Source organism: Neodiprion pinetum, chromosome 6, assembly GCF_021155775.2.
Source record: "Neodiprion pinetum isolate iyNeoPine1 chromosome 6, iyNeoPine1.2, whole genome shotgun sequence".
NCBI classification, from domain to species: domain Eukaryota; kingdom Metazoa; phylum Arthropoda; class Insecta; order Hymenoptera; family Diprionidae; genus Neodiprion; species Neodiprion pinetum.
The window spans coordinates 602,172-622,508 of record NC_060237.1 but is presented as its reverse complement, the minus strand read 5'-3'; the positions used below and the strand labels follow the sequence as shown (position 1 = coordinate 622,508).

Genomic DNA, 20,337 nt, shown 5'->3' with positions numbered 1-20,337 from the left:
TTTCCTTGTCGATGCATTTGCTGAGTCATCATTGACGAGTGCTCTACCATACAGTCGTTGACGCGTGCGGGGGAAAGTGAGACAGTGAGAGAAGTAGAGAATAGAATAGAAGAGTTATTTATTATGTCCATGACAATGCTGGACAAATACAAGAAAGCTACACAGAACACTTAAGGCTACTTATAGACTAACTAACAGAGAAAAGAAAAAAACAAAAGGAGAGAACAAAGACAAAGAAAAAGGTGCTCAAAGTAAGACAGGAAAGAGATTAGAGAACGACCGAACAGGACCAAAACGAGAATAAACAGAGCACAGAGAGAGAGAGAGAGAGAGAGAGAGAGGGAGAGAGAGAGAGAGAGAGAGAGAGAGAGAGAGAGAGAGAGAGAGAGAGAGAGAGAGCGAGAGCGTGGAACACGCGCGTGTTTTTCTCTTGATCACAAACATGCACGGAATTACCACGTGCCGATTAGTCGAGGGTAATAATTACGCGTCCTGTCAGACAATATCACGCCTACCTAGCTATCCGCGCTCGAGACGCTTCTGAGGGTAAGCAACTAATACCGCAACTCTCACCCCGGCACACCCTTGAGCTAATTTATCCGAGCTGGTAATTGTGAGCTAATTATACCAGCAGGATGTGCTTGAACCCTGCTCGGTTTCAAATTGTTCGAAGAAGCCTGAAACCTCCGCGTACGCGTACGATCCTTGCGTAATTTAGGTAGGGTGTGGAGTCGAGGAGAATTTCAGGGGTGAGATTTTTTTGCTCCAACCTCCACCTGCACGGAAGGTTTTGATCTGGTGCTTGGATGTGAAGTTCAGGCTTCACTGCTCACGGGTTGTTGCACGGGTGAATGGAAGGTGGAATATTGGAAGAGGAGCTAAGAGTTTCACACCCGGAGACTACATCATCTGGCCTGGCAACGGAAATTTTGGTTAGAAACTGACGGCGCTGCCGGTCCTGAACAATCTACCTCAACCAAAACGGGAGCGATGACATTCTTCACTGAAAAAGTGAACCAATTTCTATAAGGTTCGACCTTGAGGTTAGAGGCTAAACACCACGTTCTGGACTCCGCGCCAAAGTGGACCCTGTTAGAGGCCAATGGACTGGAATAACGTAAAAATCTATTCCGTGGAGCAAACGTTCCAACCGTGGCAACAGTTGGCCAGCAAGTCTGACCTCTGGTCTGACTACTTAAACCGTAACTTGACCTTACCCGGACTAAAACAGCGCGGAGCATCTATTTGCGGTTATCGGGGCTCACGGCGTTGTCAAAGCGTCCACGAACCTACGCAAAATTAGCTGGACTCCAGACTGATATGAGCCCGAATTTCCCCTACGCGTGATCCCGATGAAAAAGAGTGCACGAATAGTTCGCAACAAGTCTGCGAGCCGGTACGCCTTACGGCATATTCGTCAGTATTCGATTCTCCCTGTTCGCGAACAGATAACGCGAGGACATTCGAAGTGCGAAATCGTTCCGACCTCGAAAATTAGCGGGCATGAGGCGGGTGAGCAGGTTTGGGTAGCCGCAGGATGTGAATCAGGGAAGAGTGCCGGAAATACCGGGTCTTGTTGCCTCGAGTGAGTGCGGTGGCCGGCGGGACCATCCTGGAGGATCGAGGACGCGGGTGGTCGGGGACTGCCGAGATAAGGAGCCGGCCCATATATAAATGCGAACGAATTGGCGGGCACTGCTCCCCGGGGACTCCGATGTAACTTTGATGGGCAGTGGCCGGGCCGAGCCTTAAAATTGCCGTCAAGAGAGCAAGAGTTCGCTTTTTGCCCTTGACTAATCAAAGTTTTTTTTTTTTTTTTTTTTGCGGAAGCGTTAAATCTCCGCCCGTGGATTGACCTATCGAGATTCTTCCTCTAATGCTGTTGATCGTTTTTGCCACATTCTTCTACGCGGTTTAACCGTGGAAATTTTTACCCCCCAAATCTTTGCCTGGCCTTTTTTAATTCCTGTATTGTCGAACGGGGTCGATATGAACAAACGTTGCTTTTCATCACCCGAGGTTCATCCGGCATTACCATTCGCTAGAAGAATCGAGATGTAACCTTTCACCCAACGCTTAACGCTGAAAATCACCATTCCAATGGTCTTACGCGAAAACCTTAACGACCTTACCACCCGAGTGAAATGAAATTTCCTAACTTTCGACAGCGTCGAAGCACTATTTCAAACTTCGCTTCAGCAGTCGACTGTGCTGCTTATAACGGTTGCGAGTCCCCTTTGCCACAGTGTCGCGTATGCGCAACTGAGTAACGCGAATGAATGTACCGGCGGGTGATCTCCGGGGAAGCAGGAATGCACGGAGGTCATCCGTGCCCCAGGGTGAAGCGGCCAGGAGTCTGGCGTGCCGCATTGCAGCTAGACAGACTGAGGGCTCCGCGCGGAGTCGGTTAACGGGAGAAGCGTTGTCCAGGTTGTGGTGCATTAGCAGAGCGTCGAGGCAAAGGAGATCGGCATGTTTAGTCGCAGGGAGATGTGTGCGTGCGATCCGTCAACAAAAAGAGAGAAAAATCGGCGAACTTGTTCACTCGCTATTGCGAATGCGATCGAAGCTAATGTGACAATTTTGCGAAGCAACAATGACGAAGGAGCCTGGCATAGGGTGCTTTTTCTATTCTGGAATGTCGGCCATGATGGGGGTTTTTTCGGCATGCCAACCCTTAAATTTGTTATTCCTAGTATCAGGCTGGGAACCCCCGAAGAATTCAAGCTTACGGAAAAAAAATTCTGAGATATATCTTCAACCGTATTTTCAGCCAAGCAGCATGCGGTGCTGTGCAATCTGAATGGAAAAAATTTTTATTTTTTTTTTAATTTGATTTGTTTCCATGTGTTTGAAACGGAAAAAAATTTCTCCACGATCCACTTATTCGAATTACGTTGAATCCGAAACTCTCCAGAGCAGAAGACGCGGACAAAAATAAAACAGTTTTGGTCGTACCGACAGCTTACTCGTCAACACTCCACCATGGCCAATGTCGTCTGAGAACCAATGATTACACCCGGAGTCCGAGAGAGCGAGAAAGTGTTGACAGCGCAACGTTTGAGCAGCAGAGAGAAATACTTGACGTGGGTCGAGCAGCTGACAGGCCTACTCAAGACTGGTTATTACCGACTTACTCAACTACGAAGTGTCAGATATTACGAGTGGAATATCACGGTCATCAAGGCGAACCCCTCGCGGAGTCAGGTTTGTTGGAGAGCAGTTGCCCCGGTAGGCCGTCTTGTATCCAATTTCCAAGGCAACGTCCATTTCGGTTTTCCGTTCGTCGTACGGCGCACACACCGTAAAACGTAATTATCAATTACATAACGGTGACAGACCTCTCGATCATGGTAGTTGGATATTTGACGTCCGCGAGCGTAGGCGTACTACCTGCAGGCGACAAATTAACACCCTTTGAAACCGCGTTGTGCGTACAAGAGAAACGCTGCGTGTCACGTAACTTGATAACTCGTGAACGTGCGTCGCCGGTGGTCACGACGATGACGAGGGTGAGAAAAATAAAGAATCGAAGCTCCCTTTTATTCGGTGACCAACCATGAGGATTAATGTAGAGACCGCGCGGAATTTCGATGCTAGACATTTCTTCCATGTATCGCGGAGAACTAATCCTACAAAAGTATGGAAAAACGGATATGGCGAAAGGAGGCGTCGGTCAGACGGGGCTCAGGTACAATCGTTAATTCAAATATGCACGCTTTTCACCCTAATCCAGCGTTACATTTTGTTTACGATATCCCGTGATGCGTAACCCAGGATACGTACACTCGGTTATTCGACCCTTTGTACAGAGATGAAGACCCATGGATATACCGGTGCTCGGTACAAGGCTTGGAATTCCGACTCCCCGGCGGGGGTTGAATTTCTCCAAAGGAACAATCAAAGGCAAAAACGAGATCCACATTTTATTCCCAGTGTCAGTATGTGTGTAAAGAAATTCCGTCAGACCTGCAGATTATTTCTTCTCGTTATGCTAACGTTGCGTAGTATAGAAAAGGTGCGTGCAGAGGGCGTAAATACCTCCAACTTTACTACTTTCTCTTTCATCCGCTCCGCTCGCAGCATTTCGTGCGGTGCCATTTCACCGTGCAGTTATTATCATTGTTCAAATTCAGCGAAACCATCTCGATGGGACTTGTTTAAAACACAGCCCGTGACTCAGCGTTGAGAATCTTAAGCCCAAAGTCCGTCGCTGTAAGGAGTCTAGACGCTCGACTTTACTCGGTATTTAAATCCCCACGGTGAGCACTTTCTCCGACGATCATTCTTCCTCGTGGTACAATATTAAAACCGCGTCTAAACAACCGTGTCGAAGAACCGGGAGCTCTGAATAATATATAACCAACAAAAAAGAACAGCTCACTTGATCGCATAAATTCAGACCGCCCGCGCTGGAGGAGTCAGAACGATCGAAGTCAGGGTGAAAAAATGGTGAGGAAAGAAAACATGAAGCGGTAGAAGAAGAAGTGACGAGGAAGAAGATCGATAGAATGCCTTTTTTGGATTGTAGGTACTTTCAGGACCGGCGGCGAGCTTTTTTCACTCGCTCGCCATGAGCGAGAACCACCTCGAGTGACGAGAAGAATTCACTTCATCTTTCTCGACTCGAGGATGAGTTTTGGGACGTAATAAAGGGTCGGATCGGAACGCGGAGAGAGCGACGGATCGCGCGCGTACAACGCATGGATAATTGCAACCCTTACCGAAAAAAATTTCGCCTCGATAAAAATTGCTGGGTGGACCACTCATGAAAGGCGCGATGGTCTCGATCCGGGGTTGACATTGTTCACGGCACCTCGAGTGGCTCGGCTATCGAACAGGGTGAGGAAGAAAAAGCTCTGGATGGTGCTTTCAGGAGTGCGAGCTCGTCGTGCCGCTGAAGCGTCTGCTGCTGACGCCGAGCTTTCATTTTCTCACTATCAGCACCTCTCGATATAATCTCCACTATATCGACACCTTCCCATCATCCATCCGCCCAGACCGTCGTCCATTGTCTCCGCAACAAGACAACGGACGTCGCGGTTTCTCAGGCTGCTTTCTTTCCTCGCGCACCCGCCACGTATCTTTTATATCTGGATTCATTGACACGGTGTGGAATTGTATTTTGAAATCTGTTGCAGGCTGCTGACCTTTTGCTACCTGGCTGCACTGAATTTCTGGCTGCTGGTGTGCCCCGCGACGCTATCGCACGACTGGCAAATGGGCTCGGTACCCCTTGTGGCGTCCGTGGCGGACGCGAGGAATTTGGCTACCTGTCTTTTCTTTGGCGGCTGCGTGGTGCTCACTTACAAAGCATTCACGGACTTCGAGGTGAGTGGTTTTCGCGCCTTTAAAACGATCTCCGAGTGTCCTGGGAATTAAATCACTACCCCGAACTTGCCACCGCCACCACCACGCCCATTATGCGCCTGTTGAACACCCTCGTGAAGTCAAGAATTCGTCGACGATTATGTAGGCGCTGAGCGGAGCTGGTATATAACTTGAAAACCGACCAGAAAGTGGCCCGAAGACGAGTTGAGCCTGCTGCAGTAAAGAAGGAGAACTCTTCAATTAATACGGGTATTCGCCTGGCACTTATGCGTTATCGTTAATTAAGTTAATAAAACCCTTCAAAGATATTTTCTCGTATATACTCGTATTATTATAAGCTGCCAAGTTTACCACGCCGTTTTCTTCTGCGCTAGCAGCCTACGGTAAACTTTCATTTTACTCAACGCTTCGCCCGATAAAAAAAAAACTTGTACCGCATCGCGCAAGGACGATCGAAGATCAATGTATTTTATAAGAAATAGCAAAAGCTTGACGCAGTTCGGGATACAAATTTTTTTAGGACAAATATCCGTGCCGATATCCTGGTCCTCAAATTCGCTCCTGTAACCATCTTTGAACAATAAGTAATTTTCGGCTAATGTGCGATTAAATCCTCTCAGAACCAGGGAGCGATCGAACCCATAAATCGGTCGGACTGATAATCGGTTATGTTATGGATACGGCCTCTATCGACCATAACCCATCGTGTAATGTCCCGCTTAACGATACCAGCATAGCCACAGCTATCAACTGCAAGCGGGTAATGATGCAGGAGAACGAACGGCGGATATACTCGAGCACCTGCAGCTGATCTCGATACACGCGATCAACGCAATTTGCGGAATCTTCCGCGTTCGCCGAATACCCGATACGATATTGCGGGCGAATGAATAGGATTAGGATTAGCGGTGAACAATGAAATCGATCCTTGTGGAATAAAATATATGGATTCAAAGTATTATTTTTTTTTTTTTTTGTACCTTTGCAAAGGAATAGAAGTTTCATCATCGAGATACTGAGACCTGAAAAATTTTTCATGCGAGGAATAAATTTTCTATAGAAGCCCGTGGCGGTTAACTTGGACCTCAAATGCTAAAAAAACGTATGACAACCAGCTGCAAAAATATGAGCAGGTTTTTCCTTTTTTCGGTTGTGCGTATTTTTCGAATCATTTACCGCAGCGACTCAATACCATGAGTTTCACCATTTTTTCGTCAGAAAAAACACGTCGATATAACTTGTGCGCTTTTGAAGATTTGTCAAAATTTTGGCAGAAATTCAAGTAATTTTCCCATTGTTGAAGTTGTTTCGGGATCACATCGTCTAGAATGTTTTCAGACAGGCGAGAATGAGTAAACGCTTCGCACGGGGTGATGACTTGTTTTTCGTACTCGACGTAGGTTCGAGGGTGAAAAACTGTCCGCAGGTGGACATTTCTCGCGAGATATAACGCACCGTGAACGGAGGGGCTGCAGCAACAACGGGTCGGTTCGCAAGGGTTTAGCTCATCGGGGTCCGTCGGAGAAGAGCCGACGAAAGCGACGCGACCCGACGCGACGCCGAGAGACGTGCCTCCGAGAACAGAACCGAGATAATCCTGTGAAAGCGCCCACGGCTACCGAGTTTTCCGGATAAATTGTTTCCGCGGCATTGAGCGAGTGTCCATTAATTCTCTACCCGTTTATCTTTTTTACGCTGTATTTTTTTTTCTCTCTCCTTCTTTCTTCTCTTTTGTTTCATCTTCTTCTTCAGACACGTGACGCCTCCATCTCGCTAGATAATACTCCATGGCATGTATACATACATACACCGAAACTTTTAGTGTGGCTCGAACGCTTATCTTAAACGCACTAAATTTTATTTCTTTTCATTCTCCCAGACCCCCACATTTTGATGGTTCGATTTTATTTATATCCCTTTCTCGTTGGTCTAGTTAATGGGACGTGGACATAGTTGACTCACTCAACGAATAGGCGTTCTTCTTTTAGATCGAATCGCTCTCCTCGAGTGAAATGCGGTGATGACAAGAGAAAAAAAATCTTTCGGTTATATTCCTCACTGCGCACATACGGGTATATCGTCTAATGTGTTAGAATGAACAAAAAATGGCGAGAGCTTTGAGAATGATCGAAGAAACAGTTTTTCATTACACTCGGGATAAGAAAGGAAAAGAAGTAAAAATTTACATCAAAGTTACAATCATCAACCGCTCGTATTCATTAAATTTTTTCGTCAACTTTCATTGGCCAGTCGTGCAGTGACAAGGATGGTTGGTATCCGGTAAAAGGTTCGCGTCAGTGTGGGGCGATCGTGTTCCCGATTGGTTCATCCCGCGATACAACATCCGGGGTTAAATTGATCGCCTGCACACCTTCGTTGTCCCATTATCCCGAGTTTAATCCCCCGCCGAGAAGATCCGTCCGGATCGAAGACAGATTGGATGTCGTAATTTCAATCCAGCAGAGACAAAAGGTGAGCTCCCCCGTGTGTACATAACCAGAGTCATCTTAATTAATCCTCAATTAGGTCCTCGCCGCGATCTCCCATTCAGCCGGGACGCCGATAGCACGTGCTTTCATTATCTCTTTCTCTCCTTTGCATCCCCAAGCTTTCATAGCAGGTTCGTCAGACGCGAAAAAGCACCCCGATGCGTCGAACGATCAAATTCTCGCGGTTTGCAAATTCGTGCGGTCAAATTACTGATTTAAATTTCAAATTGACGGTTACAAACGATCGAAGGTTCGAAACGCCCTGTGTTCAGTTATTTATAGATATTTAAACCGCGGTGGCCGCCGCCGCTGCAGTTCCCTCGGTAAATCCCGAGCGCTTCGCTTCTCTTTCCCTGAAGCTACTATCAAAAGACATCAAGCGGAAAATTATTACGCCAATAAGTTACTAACAGCCTTTCCATGATGAAACTCTCATAAACGGAAAGCAGGAGTAATAACAGGTTCTCGTTTCCTTGTAAGTTAATGAGCTGGTGCAGAATTTTCTCTCTCTTCTCTCTTCCATTTTCCTTCATCTTTTCCGAACAGTCCATTTCACTTATAGAGAAGCATCTTTTATCAGTTTCTTTTTTCAACCTGCAGCTTTTCCAATTATTCGTTCAATCGCTCATTCATTACTTTTATCATAATCACTGTCCCGCGCTTTCTGCGAACATCGTTTGCGCTCAATGTATATTTCAATTCGAATTGCGATCGGAATTCATCCTTCTCGAAAGGGTCGTTAAATGGCCGAGCAAGTAACGCGAGCCCGGCCCTTGCAGCGATGGAAAACAGCGTTGCATCTTGGAGAGGAGAGAGCGGTGGGTAACAACGTTAAAACTTTGAAATCGGATCTCGTATATCTCGTATATTTTTCTACCCGGGTGTACGCGGTAAATCCGTTCCATTTTCATTCTTGTGGCGAAAACGACTCGGAACCGAGAGCTTTGCGGCTGTGTAGCTCTCGACGTGTACTACAGTTGGCAAAACTTTGGAACAATACACGCGCGGTAACTTAATTCCAAGATTAATTACAAGTTTCTTGTACTCTCTGCGAGGTTCTCAGGTATACATGTATACGTACCTATACATACATAGAACTCCCTGTGAACGGTTCTGCGCTTTTGAACTTCTTTCAAAACTATTTTACGATCTCGTTTTCCGCAATAAACTGCATTACACGAGTTTGAAATTGGACGTGAAGGTCCGCCCAACCCTCAGTTCTTCTCGTACAGCTCCCCGGGGCTTTTTCACCCTCCGAAGAAAATAAAAACGAAAAACGATCTCGCAAGTGAGTGTATAAGCGAGACTTGGAAAATTTTCACACTAAAAAAACAACAACTCAACTACGATGCAAAACAACGCAACCGAAGCGATTCGCGGCCCTTTGTATTGACGAGTCGCGATCGAAGTCCGGGGGCCTCCGGTTCTTAGCCACGGGTTTGGCCGTAGAGAAAGGCTGCAGATATTCTAAATGGCTATTGACTTCGCGTGGTCACAAATCCTCCGATCCCATTGTGCGATAGCGAAGCGCGTGTACGGGGTGCGGGCGACCAATCGAGCCGTGTTAATAATGCGTGCTGATGACGCACGAACTGGTTGTAGGATCGGGGTTTCGCCGGAGGGCACGTCGAGCTGTGGAACATCGGGGTGCAGCCCTCGGGGCGAAGGAGGCGTTTCCGGAATGCGTCCTAGAACAACGGTTTACTTAATTGATGAATAGTGCCGCGTCGATTATAATTAGACAAAGCGATATCATCCCGCGCGGGTTCGCTCACAAGGCTTGCATGTGCACACATCAGGGCGCGGTTCCAAGATCTGGAAACTCGCGAGTTACCCAACTTCCTTTCTCCTTCAACGGCCCGAAGTCAGGCTGAAACATCGGAGGGTTTCAATTAACTTTGACCGACGCTGGGTTCCTGGTTTTCGGTTAAGCGTCCCGCGCCTCCGCTTCGCCGTTCACACGAATGCGCACGACTCGAAACTTCACCCAATTTCACCGGTGTTAAGACTCCAGAATGACCGAACCGAGCTGCGACCCTTCTCTTTACAGCTCGAGTAAAATTTGTTTTTTTGACTTTTGCAATTTTTCCCGCAGCCTCGTGCAAAGCGACTCGCGAGGAAAGTACCTGAATTGTACCTGCGATATGGTATAGTAGATCAAAAAACATCAATCACGTATTTTTTTTTTTTGCACGCCAAGTCAGACGTTCAAAGGGCGAAAGCCGTTCGTAAGGTTCGATTGCTTAGGTTTTGTCGATAGTGACTCAAAACTTTTTTATCTAATCGATCGGATGTTACTCACTACCAACAAAAATGACACGCGCAATGATTTTTACCGTCAGCGGTTGCTCCTCTTACTTCTTTAGAGCTTCTCATCGCTTAAGCTGCCGAATCAGCTCGCGAATAAAAATATGTAACTACCTAAAGTTTTTCGATGTACTACAACGTGTTGTTACAAAATGAGAAAAATCGACGATGTATACCTACCCCGGGTACTTTTCTTGTCGGTCGATCATCCCTGAACCTCATTTAATTTCTGATCACTATCAATAGCGCGTGATATCTCAGCACGACATGCATAATAACTACGGAGTAGGTTATACACACGCAACGGAGGCAACACGGGTGACGAGGAGATTAGCGGAGGATAGAGGAGGAGGGGGGTTGTAGAACACAGAAATTTAACACGAGCAGGCACGCCTGTGCAACAGACACACTTCGTTTCTGCCGAGCAGACGCGCCTGGTTACGTATTTATAAAACGCTGGTACGTGTGACGCTACACCTCAGGCGTAGCTTGGCAGTGGCGTGATTGCCATGTGTGCGTGTGTTGTTTCTATTAAAATATGCAAATACCCGGGCAATCATTTCCATGTTTGCCCTCTCATATCAGGCGTAGCATTGAAATACAATGCACGAGCTGGACACAAACCAGTGACCCGTAACACGCCTGTTCCACAACTGAATACCGGAATACAACCAGCTCACTACGTAACACCTATCTCGAACGACACGTGTATATTATACAGTTCGGGCTTGTGCCGCAAGCGATAAACGAACGTAGCTCAGACGCACAAAAGCTCACCCGGCTCTCGAGGATCGTGGAATTCTAATTAGAAACTGCACCGCCGGGAACGTTAGTTCGCAGCTCTTCGTCCTGAAATTCTATCATTAACGTCAAACGGCGATGTATCGAGGTCATTCCGACTACGCGTAACCATCCCCAGTGCACCTAGCTGCGAATTCATGCGTTCCTCATCGGATATTTCCGCCTAACGAGAACCCCGCGATTTGACGTTTTCCAGCAACAGAGGCATCCACCTTTGATTCTCGGCTGGATGTTCCTGGTGCTGCCTTTTCTACCAGCCTCGAACCTGTTCGTCACCGTCGGCTTCGTCATGGCTGAAAGAATTCTCTACATACCCAGGTAGATCGTCTCAAGATCAATAATGTCACTACTGACAGATTTCATCGGAAGGGTGCAAACAGAGTGGTCAAAATAACAACCTAACCATGCGATTCCAGCGTTGGCTCAATCCTGCTGACCGTGTACGGTGCTCAGGTGACGTGGACGGCCGTTCCGCGGAGACGAAGTCTCATCACAGCGGGAGTGGTGCTACTTTTAGCATCGGGGTGCTGTCGGACGGTGTTACGGAACCGTGACTGGACGTCGAGGGAGACGTTGCTCAGGTGGGTGAGATCTTCTACATTCCAAGATTTCGATTCTCTCGGTTGCGCGCAGAAAGTGGAACAAGGGGCGAAGGTGCAGCAGAGTGCCGCCGTTCCGGTGTGGAAGCTGTAGCCGGTTTGGTTAGATTGGAATCGTCCCTCGGGAGGACGGAACCCCGTTTTGTCTTTGCTTTGTTTGGCCGTGGTATACGGTGCTCAAAAGTCTCGGCCGCGAATTACTCTTATATAGAAGTTATATTGGGTTTATACCTTGCCGCGTCGCGACATCTTTTCCTGCTTTTCCTCCGACCCAAGGGAGTCCGGAGCCAGAGTTCGCCAACATCCTGCGCGAATAACAAATTTACCCCCATCTGCAATTCTCTCAGCAATTCGCATCCTCGCGCGGCGCAGCTGCAATTCTCCCCCGACAACCGCCGACACCAAATTTTTTCTACTCACTCGCATAAACACTCGCGAAATTCGCTCGTGCGATCTCTAATCCGCCCGAGTGAGCGGATATACACAGTGTATGCGGGGAGGTGAAGGTTTTACGGATCCCGTCAAGCCTCTAAACAACGGTTTGGCCCCGAGCCACCGATTGCCCGGGGGTGGAACAGAGTGTCGGATAATTAACGGGCGCCGGTGGGCTTGCGGAGAAGTAAGCAGGCATAACCGAGCTCGACTGCTCGCAGTAACGATCATCTCGTTTCAGGTCTGGCCTCCGGACCCTGCCGCACAACGCCAAGATGCATTACAATTTCGCAAACTTTCTCAGGGACTCTTCGCAGCCCGAACGAGCCATCATCCACTACCACTGGGCACTCTGGTGAGTATAGACGACTGGTTAATTGATTATTCTCGTTCGTTCGTCCCTTTTCCTCTTTTCCGGCGAATTCTGCAGAGAGTGAAATTATCAATGGCAGGATCCTGGTCGCTGTAACCAAAATTTTCTCTCCAACCGCAAATCATGAATCGTAAATCTGTAGCTAATGTGAATTAAGAGAAGGCCTGATGAACGTTTGTTACGACAATTTAAATCGTCTTCCGGATTGTGAGTATTGCCAGAGGCAGATTCCGAAAAGCAGTTATTGCAGCACATTTTGGCAAGGAGGAAAAAGTCTCAACGTGAAGTGGTCCAAGTAAACGAAATGGACGAAAGTAACGTCGGACAAACCAAGAGGGCGGGAGTATATTTAACCGCATTGTTGCTTCTCTCCACAAGACGAAACTCGAATTCGCTTCGTCTGCTCCGTGATGTTTTGGCGAGGGGCCGGGCTGAGTTGGTTCGAGTAAAGCAGTAAACTTCCATATAAAAGATGAGCAGTCCTCCGCCGATCTTGGCCTCTGTCTCATCTCTGAACCGCGGAAAGATTTCACCCTCGGTTCTCCTCGTTCCGCGTTTTTCGTTCCTCCTTCCACTCCTATCTCCCCCTTCCGTCTTGAGGACCCACACCGATATTCACCCCTCGGCGCAAAGCCGACCGCGCAACTCTACGAGGTACACGCAACACGTGAAACGGGACGCAAAATAATTATTTATGATCCTTTGAAGCCGGGTTGTATTCCTCGCGTTATGCATACACAAGATTTTCAATTTTCCACTCCGAGGCTTTGCTTCTGTCTGCGGGGCTCGCGGGGCGGGGTAAATGATGTAGGCAACCCAGTTATACGTATACGTCTACGTGCCTGCCTACGTGAACACATGTATAATACATCGGCGCACGTAGGGCTGGAGCGTATTTTGTATCCATCAATTTGTACGGCCATCTCCCTTCCTCCCGCCGGCTCCAGCTGGCCGGCCGGCAGCTCCTGGGAAAATTCTATTCCCTTCTACCCGCAGATTTTCATCTCTCGCTAACAACCCATTTGTTTACGTCACAGGGTTTCCACCCCCGGGAAGAGAGAGTTGTTAATTATTTTTCCAACGTGCATGGCTCTGATTCACTTCAGCGCGAACTCAAATAATTGAATAACAAGAAAAGAAAAAAAAGTGATCATCAGTGTTAATCCGATAGTTTTAACTCTTGTTTACCTCGCTCGTTCGTTCGTGCGACGAGTAGCAGCGGCGAGAGTCGGTGTGTTCTTATTTTCTCGTAGGAGGGGGGGGGGGGGGGGGGGGGGGGGGGTTGATGGAAATTCATAAGGGGATTTCCGAGGGTGAATATGTATCGAGCTCCGCAGTATCGGGGCAAATATGACGGAACGAGTACATCGCAGCGGGGAAGAAGACGGAGGTGGAAGAATAACGGGGTCTCTATAACACGTAAAAGCACTGGAGACGTCTCAAAGACGTCGCGTTACGTCGAGAGTTTATGTAGAGACTGAACGACGGAAACGAGGATGTACGTACGTATATGTGCTAGTTACTACCGGGTATGAAAATGGGGGAAACGTCGCTGCAGACACGCGGGGCGGAAAAAGATTCGCACTTCAACCGCCGCCGTAACCGATCACTAAAGATTCCGTTTGATGTTCTAGCTGCCACGCCGTTTCCGCTATCCTGGACCGAGCGGCAGGTCGAGCTTCCATCCACTCTATCCTCGAACTTATAGATTCTCTTCGAGGCTCAGACTTCGAAAGCCCGAGATCTTCGATCTGCCTGAACCGAAGTAGGAAGCCGGTGTTATTTATTTTTCCTTCTCTTTCATCCCTCTTTTATTCACCTTATTTTTCCTCCACTCTCCTAGTCTATCTAGATAGGGGCCCCCCTATCTCCCGGACTTCGTATTTTCCTTTTTCCAGTCTTGTTTGTACGTACTGTGACTTCGGGGTTGCACTCTCTTGTTGCTTTGAACATGGCCGAGACTCAACGACGGAATCCTGAAAACTTCACCTCTTTTTCTCCTCTCATTCTTATCGACGAGCGCGGTTGAGTCGGACCGCTTCAAGACGTGCTGCTCTCAAAAGGCTTTCACTCATTTGTCGCTTATCCCATTGACCACTAGACAAAAAGGCCACGGAGTACAAAGTTATCCAGAAATCTAACCGATGAGCGCAGTTAAAAAAAAAAAAAAAAAAGAAAAAAGAATGTTCCGCTAATCGATCGTTTCCAAAGCCCAGTTTTTCAACGCGCCGCTCGTTGTTCTCTTTGATATTTATTCATCCTCTCTCTTTGAGGTGAGCCGTTTTCAAGAAACGTGGCGTTGCCCCTCTTGGTGACTTCTTTTCAATTTGAACATCAGGGAGAGACTTCTCGTGGATGGCAGGTGTCCCTTAGCTCATTCTCAATGGATTCTGGAACCCTATCCGCGTCTCGACGGCTTAAAGTTTCGACCTGAGGGATAACGACCCCATTAAACAACTTTCCATGGAATTGAAAGTTGCGCCTGAAGCACATCCGATGCAATCTTCGGCAGCTCTGTATTATGTATACCGATGCTAAGCGCAGGGGATTTCCTTGTTGCTTTCATTAGAAATACCCTCAACCGAGTGAATTACCCTCGTCATCGTCAGCGCGAGATATTTTTGTTATTTGAGGAATGAAGTACCAAAAACGACGCGACATATCGACTATCAATCCTGTAAAAAAACTTTACATTTTCATATAATAAAAGCAGCCTTTTCTCATCCGGAGCTCTTTAATCAAATATTTTCCAAATATTTTATCAACCCAAAAGAAACGATCCCTCGTCGTTGAGTTAATATTTCAGGGTATTTTAATGCCAGCTCTCACTCCCTTATGCTCGTACAAGTTTCAAGAGTCAATTTTCCGGCAGGAAAATATTTTTCCGAACGATAAATTTATACCCTTGTTTCCTCGTTCCTTGGGGCAAACTGAGAGCGCGGTTGAATAAAAGTCTCGCTTGAAATCTACCAAATGACTGTCCCCGCCAGCTTTGCGTCTTTCAATCCCAAATATTCATAGAATTCACGAACCGGCTTTCAAAACTAAGAGTCATTTTTATACCTTGCAACTTTTTTTTTCGTTAAAACTCCAAAGTGAAAACATTTCATTAATTTTAATTCTCATTTCTGTTCCCGTTACAACTATTTTCCGTCCCGTATTTCATCATTCCTACACTAAAATCGCATCGCAATTCACGCAGCCCTCTCGTCTTTTCAGCGTGCTGCGCGGCCCTTGTACCTCGGTACAAACTGCCGCACAATCGGTTTCCTTTTTTTCCACCAAGTTCACAGCACTGCACGAGTAAAAATACGAGAGTCTTGTCGGTTGGTCGGAGTCGCTTAATTCCCGTAAATACAGGCACTCGTCGCTCAGCGAACTTCGTAAAAGAATCACGACAAGTGCGGGAGGTTAAAAAACTCTGAACTACTCCTCATCTTACACCCACCTCCGTAATTATTCCATAAAAACATGAGTGCTGTCGAATCGCAGACACATTGTCCCGAAATTCACGAATTAATTGATCATCGAGCCTTCGAGCTCAGCTACGACGAGAATATCATTCATCAAAATTGCACAATTAATCCACGCAGCGAGGTGTTCGAAATTCCCGATTCTATGGAGGAACGAAAGAAATTGCATCAGACACTCTCAGTATCAGCTTTTTCAAAGACACGCGCTGCACCGACTGCGCTTAATCGACGCAGCAGTATCGTTGCCTCGACATTCCCCTCGATAATGGTTACTGCACTTCGAGCAAAGGCCAACAAAAGCTGGATCTGCAATTGATGCAGGCTGCCGAACGCGAGTGCCCGTCGAAAATAATTAGCACCCATTCTCTGAAAGTCGTCGCGATGTTGTTCCCCCCCTTTTTATAACGAGACTGGTAGAACCGAGAGACTTCTGGGTGGTGATGCGAACCGCGGAGGTCGAATCGTCGAACGATTTTTTGTCCGATAGTTTTCGCCGGTTCTGAAGCCCCGTCGAAGTCTGCGGGACCGAATTCCGTACCGGAATTGGAGGCAATTAAGGGGGGTGCAATTACGGCAATAAACAGGGTGCGAACTGCAGCGGCAGGAGGGTAGGTATCTCCGTACCGTAGCAGCCAATCACGCCGTCGTAATGGCGCAATATTTGTCTTCGAAAATGCAATCACTCCGGACAAACACAGGCGTGCATGAAAACGAGTAAAAATCCAGGGGGCTCCGACAACGATGAAAATTACGTTTCATCGACACCGCCTCGCTTTCCAACACTCGCATCGCTCCAATCGAGGATCTAATTTCCCATGTACAATACGTGCACTGCAGGGTGAATTCGCGAAAAATTTAAGCCTTTCGTAAATGGCAATTTCCGACCGAGTACATATACAGAATACTCTCTTTTTGTCACCGTAACGTTTTACAATCGCTGTTCGCGATGGCGTAATTATTCTGCGAATATTGCATTTTCGAAGGATCGCTTTTTTGCTCAACATCCTAAGCCCCACAAGCCAATTTCACTCGGTTCAGTTTCGGCGTAATTCCGCGTCACTCATCGACACGCGAGTTTTATTCATTTTTCTATTTATATGTATAACGGGGGATTCCACGTCAAATCGAACGAAAATACAAGATTTTTTCCCCGACCACTTTTGATGTTTTCGCCTGTAATATATTTTTGTTGAATCGGTATTTAATTGTTTAAAACACGATTAAATGAATGAGCACGGATTGATCAGGTACGGGATAACCAAAGGAGAAACGTTCAAATAAATAAGACTCCAAAATGCATTATGATATGCATATAACGAATGTGCCTTGGCAAGCTGTCTGATTGTATATAAAAAAAAAAACATGATTCACGAATTGTATGACGACAGTAATCCACATGTATATAAAAATCAAATTGGAGAAAGACAGGAACCAGCAGGAACCGACAGGTCTTCGAAGATAAAATTATAAACACAGTAACCAACAGGTATACGAAGATAAAATTATAAAACATAGTAACCAGGAATAGAGGTAAAATTATAAGCCCAAGCAACCCGGAATAAAGATAAAATTATAAGACAAAGTGACCAGGAATGAACGATCCGGCACTGAGGTCGGTGTGCCCAGCTCTCTTATTTCGGACGGCATTCGATTGTCAGCCACCCGCAGGAACGGCACACACACATCGATGATCGAGAGACTCGCGTCACCGCAATCAGGCGTACATCCACGCTATAGGCTCAAGGAGAAGCAAAACCCGTTACACGCCCTTTTACTCACTTGAAGTTCGTATTGCCATTATGGAACCCGAATTTTTTCAAATTTTCCTGACCAAGCATTTTGTTACCGCAGCTAGTCGGAAATCAGCGTTTGCCGATTTGTCATTTATTCAAGTTAACACAGCTTGAAAGACAGATGTCATATAGAAAAAGTTCCTATGCAAAAGTTTCGCATCTTTGTAAGTTTCCGTGACTTCTCGTGCCACGTCAACGTATAGTTTTTATGAAAAATCTTAAAAAATCTTCCGTAACAGAACAGCGTTCTAATCGAATTGGCTGAAATTTTTACACAGCGTATCTTTTTCAGTACCAAAGATTGTCTACATATATCGCAGTGGGCGGAAAAGTAGTTGAAAATTTACAAGCAACAGTTTGCATGCAACTGTGAAATTTCTCATCATACGTACTGTAACGTGGCGGTACGAACGGTGAAAGTCATACAATCGGTATTACGATACGCAACACATAGTTTTGAATTCTTACCTTGGATAAGTATGCTTCAAGAATGTTGTCCGGCAGTACGACACTTACACATCACGTCAGGAATCGTAACAAATAATAGACCGAAGTATACTCCGCGAGAAACAGTCGACAACCGATTTTGTAAACAACACGCGCAACAACTGAAGATCGGGCTCGAGTGCGCAGCAGCGCCACGCGCAGGGTGAGCAATTAGCTTGCCGCGCCGCGAAGTTTGAACCGAATTCTCGCGACCGTGTGAATATTTGTTGATATATCTTCCGAACCACTGCTCCGGCGACTATGAAATTTTCAGACAACCTTTCGCATTGAAGAAGGCACGCTGTGTATAAATTGTAGCCCATTCGATCTGGCTACTTTTCAGTTTCGAATAATTTGCGCGCATTTTTTATCAATACTACACTGAAACGGGGAATGAAAAATCCGAAAAAATACTCTCGAGAAGTTCGCAAGAGAAATCTGAAATTTTTGTAAACGAAAATTTTTCATACGTCGTGCAGGTTTTAAGCTACGTAGTTGAAATAAATCTATTGGACGAGCTGTCGTGAAGAAACCACGTGCCGAAAAAATCTGAAAATATTCAAAGTTCATCCTTTCAATACGTACTTTGACTGTGTTCAAGGGCAGTCAGATTAAATCCGACCGTTCGATTTGACGGGTAATACCCTGTGTATTCAGGTGTATTTTTCGATGATATTCAACGAGATTGCGTAAGCCTGCAGGATTTGTTTGCGCGCATAAAATAAATGCAACTAAAGTTTTCGGTCGACTGAACGAAGCTCGTTTCACCTTGTTTGAGCTCGAAAAAGTAATACGGGGTAGTTATGGGGTAGGTGAAGTGGAAAATATATAACTCGAGATTTACCAATTGGGTGAGCTCGTAAATCGCTGTTAAGTAAGTTGGTTAGGTCAAGTAGCAAATTAAGGCGAGCACGATTACCGGGCAAGAGAAATTATTCAAGCACTTCAAAGCAGCGATCAATTCACGAGGCGAGGCGAGGCAAGGCGGTCGGAACGGCATCGTGAAATTAATCGGTAAAGATGTAAGCGTTATACAGTCGACCCCTCGGGGACCGAGTCCGGTGGCAGAATCAACTTCTGCGGTTTAGTGTACTTAATTAATCCCGAACTAAACCGAATAATTATGCTAAACTTATACATCCGAATTCATCCGAGCTTTAAAACCTGGCTGACTCTGCCCCTCGGCTAATTACTTCGAACCCGTTTCGGCATTGTGTTGGATACTAGGATAATGACTTTTTCTTCCACGAACTTCCAGCTCCGGATATCGATCGATTCGTATCATTGAAATAAAAACCAAACAGAAACAAGCGCGGAGTAAAATATTTCTCTTAAACCTCCTCTGACGGTCGTTGAGCTTCGGATTCTATCGTGACATCTGCTTCTATTCGACTCAAAAGAATTTTCCCATTTATACGTTTGCTCCGAATTAATAGAAGACAATTTTAACGGATTGAGGAGAGATTGTTTGACTTTCTGAAATCACATAATTATCTTATAGAATGATGACGAATAAGTATAACATATTATACGTGTTGTTAGATACTGCACATTGTGTATAAAATTATTTTTGTAAAATTGCTTAAACTCTGATTTATCGTTAAAAATTAATTTCTGCTTTCCAGGAGTAACGAGGTATTTCTTCGCATGAATAACAGTTCGTTTTTTGAATCCAATAAGCGTAAATTATTTCGTGGAATTAAAACATGACGGTAAATGATTTTTTTTTTCTTCCTTTTATATAACATGGCGGATAATACCTTCATTATACACACATTCACTTCTGTATTCATTTACCAACGAAAATCACGTCCAATAATACATACCAACAACATAAGCTTCACTGAAAAAATGCATAAATACATGTACATCCGTGTACATAAATAAGCTATGAAAAATTTATGTGCTACAAGGAACATTATATTTACGATAATGCATTGTTTGATTGCAATTTTATGGTATTCTTGGCTGTCGCACCGAAGCAGAAAGAGAGAGAAAGAGAGAGAGAGGGAGCATTATTCTCCGAGGGGTATAAAAACGGGGATGATGGGATATCGGCTCGTCCGTCTATATCAGCCGCAGTAAATCAGGCTAAAAGCAAGGAGACCTTTGAATACATTGACGCAACGTATGTGCATCTCGTAAAAAGCTTAGAGAAAATAAAAACCGGGGTATACGGGTGACCGGTAATACGGGTATAATTCGATCCTAGGAGAATATTATGGGGGCATTTATGGCCAAATAATCGATTTA

The 20,337-nt window shown here is 45.9% G+C and overlaps 1 protein-coding gene across 4 annotated transcripts in view; it reads left to right on the top strand.

Moving 5' to 3' along the window:
* Nucleotides 1-20,337, top strand: part of LOC124220916 (protein O-mannosyl-transferase TMTC1-like) — a 144,767-nt gene that overhangs the window by 104,984 nt on the left and 19,446 nt on the right. For all 4 annotated transcript variants that reach the window (XM_069137037.1, XM_069137036.1, XM_046630359.2 and 1 more), the window contains exons 8-11: nt 5,142-5,331; nt 11,125-11,246; nt 11,345-11,509; nt 12,201-12,314. In XM_069137037.1, the coding sequence (XP_068993138.1) occupies nt 5,142-5,331; nt 11,125-11,246; nt 11,345-11,509; nt 12,201-12,314 (591 nt within the window). The remainder of the gene's footprint in view (nt 1-5,141; nt 5,332-11,124; nt 11,247-11,344; nt 11,510-12,200; nt 12,315-20,337) is intronic.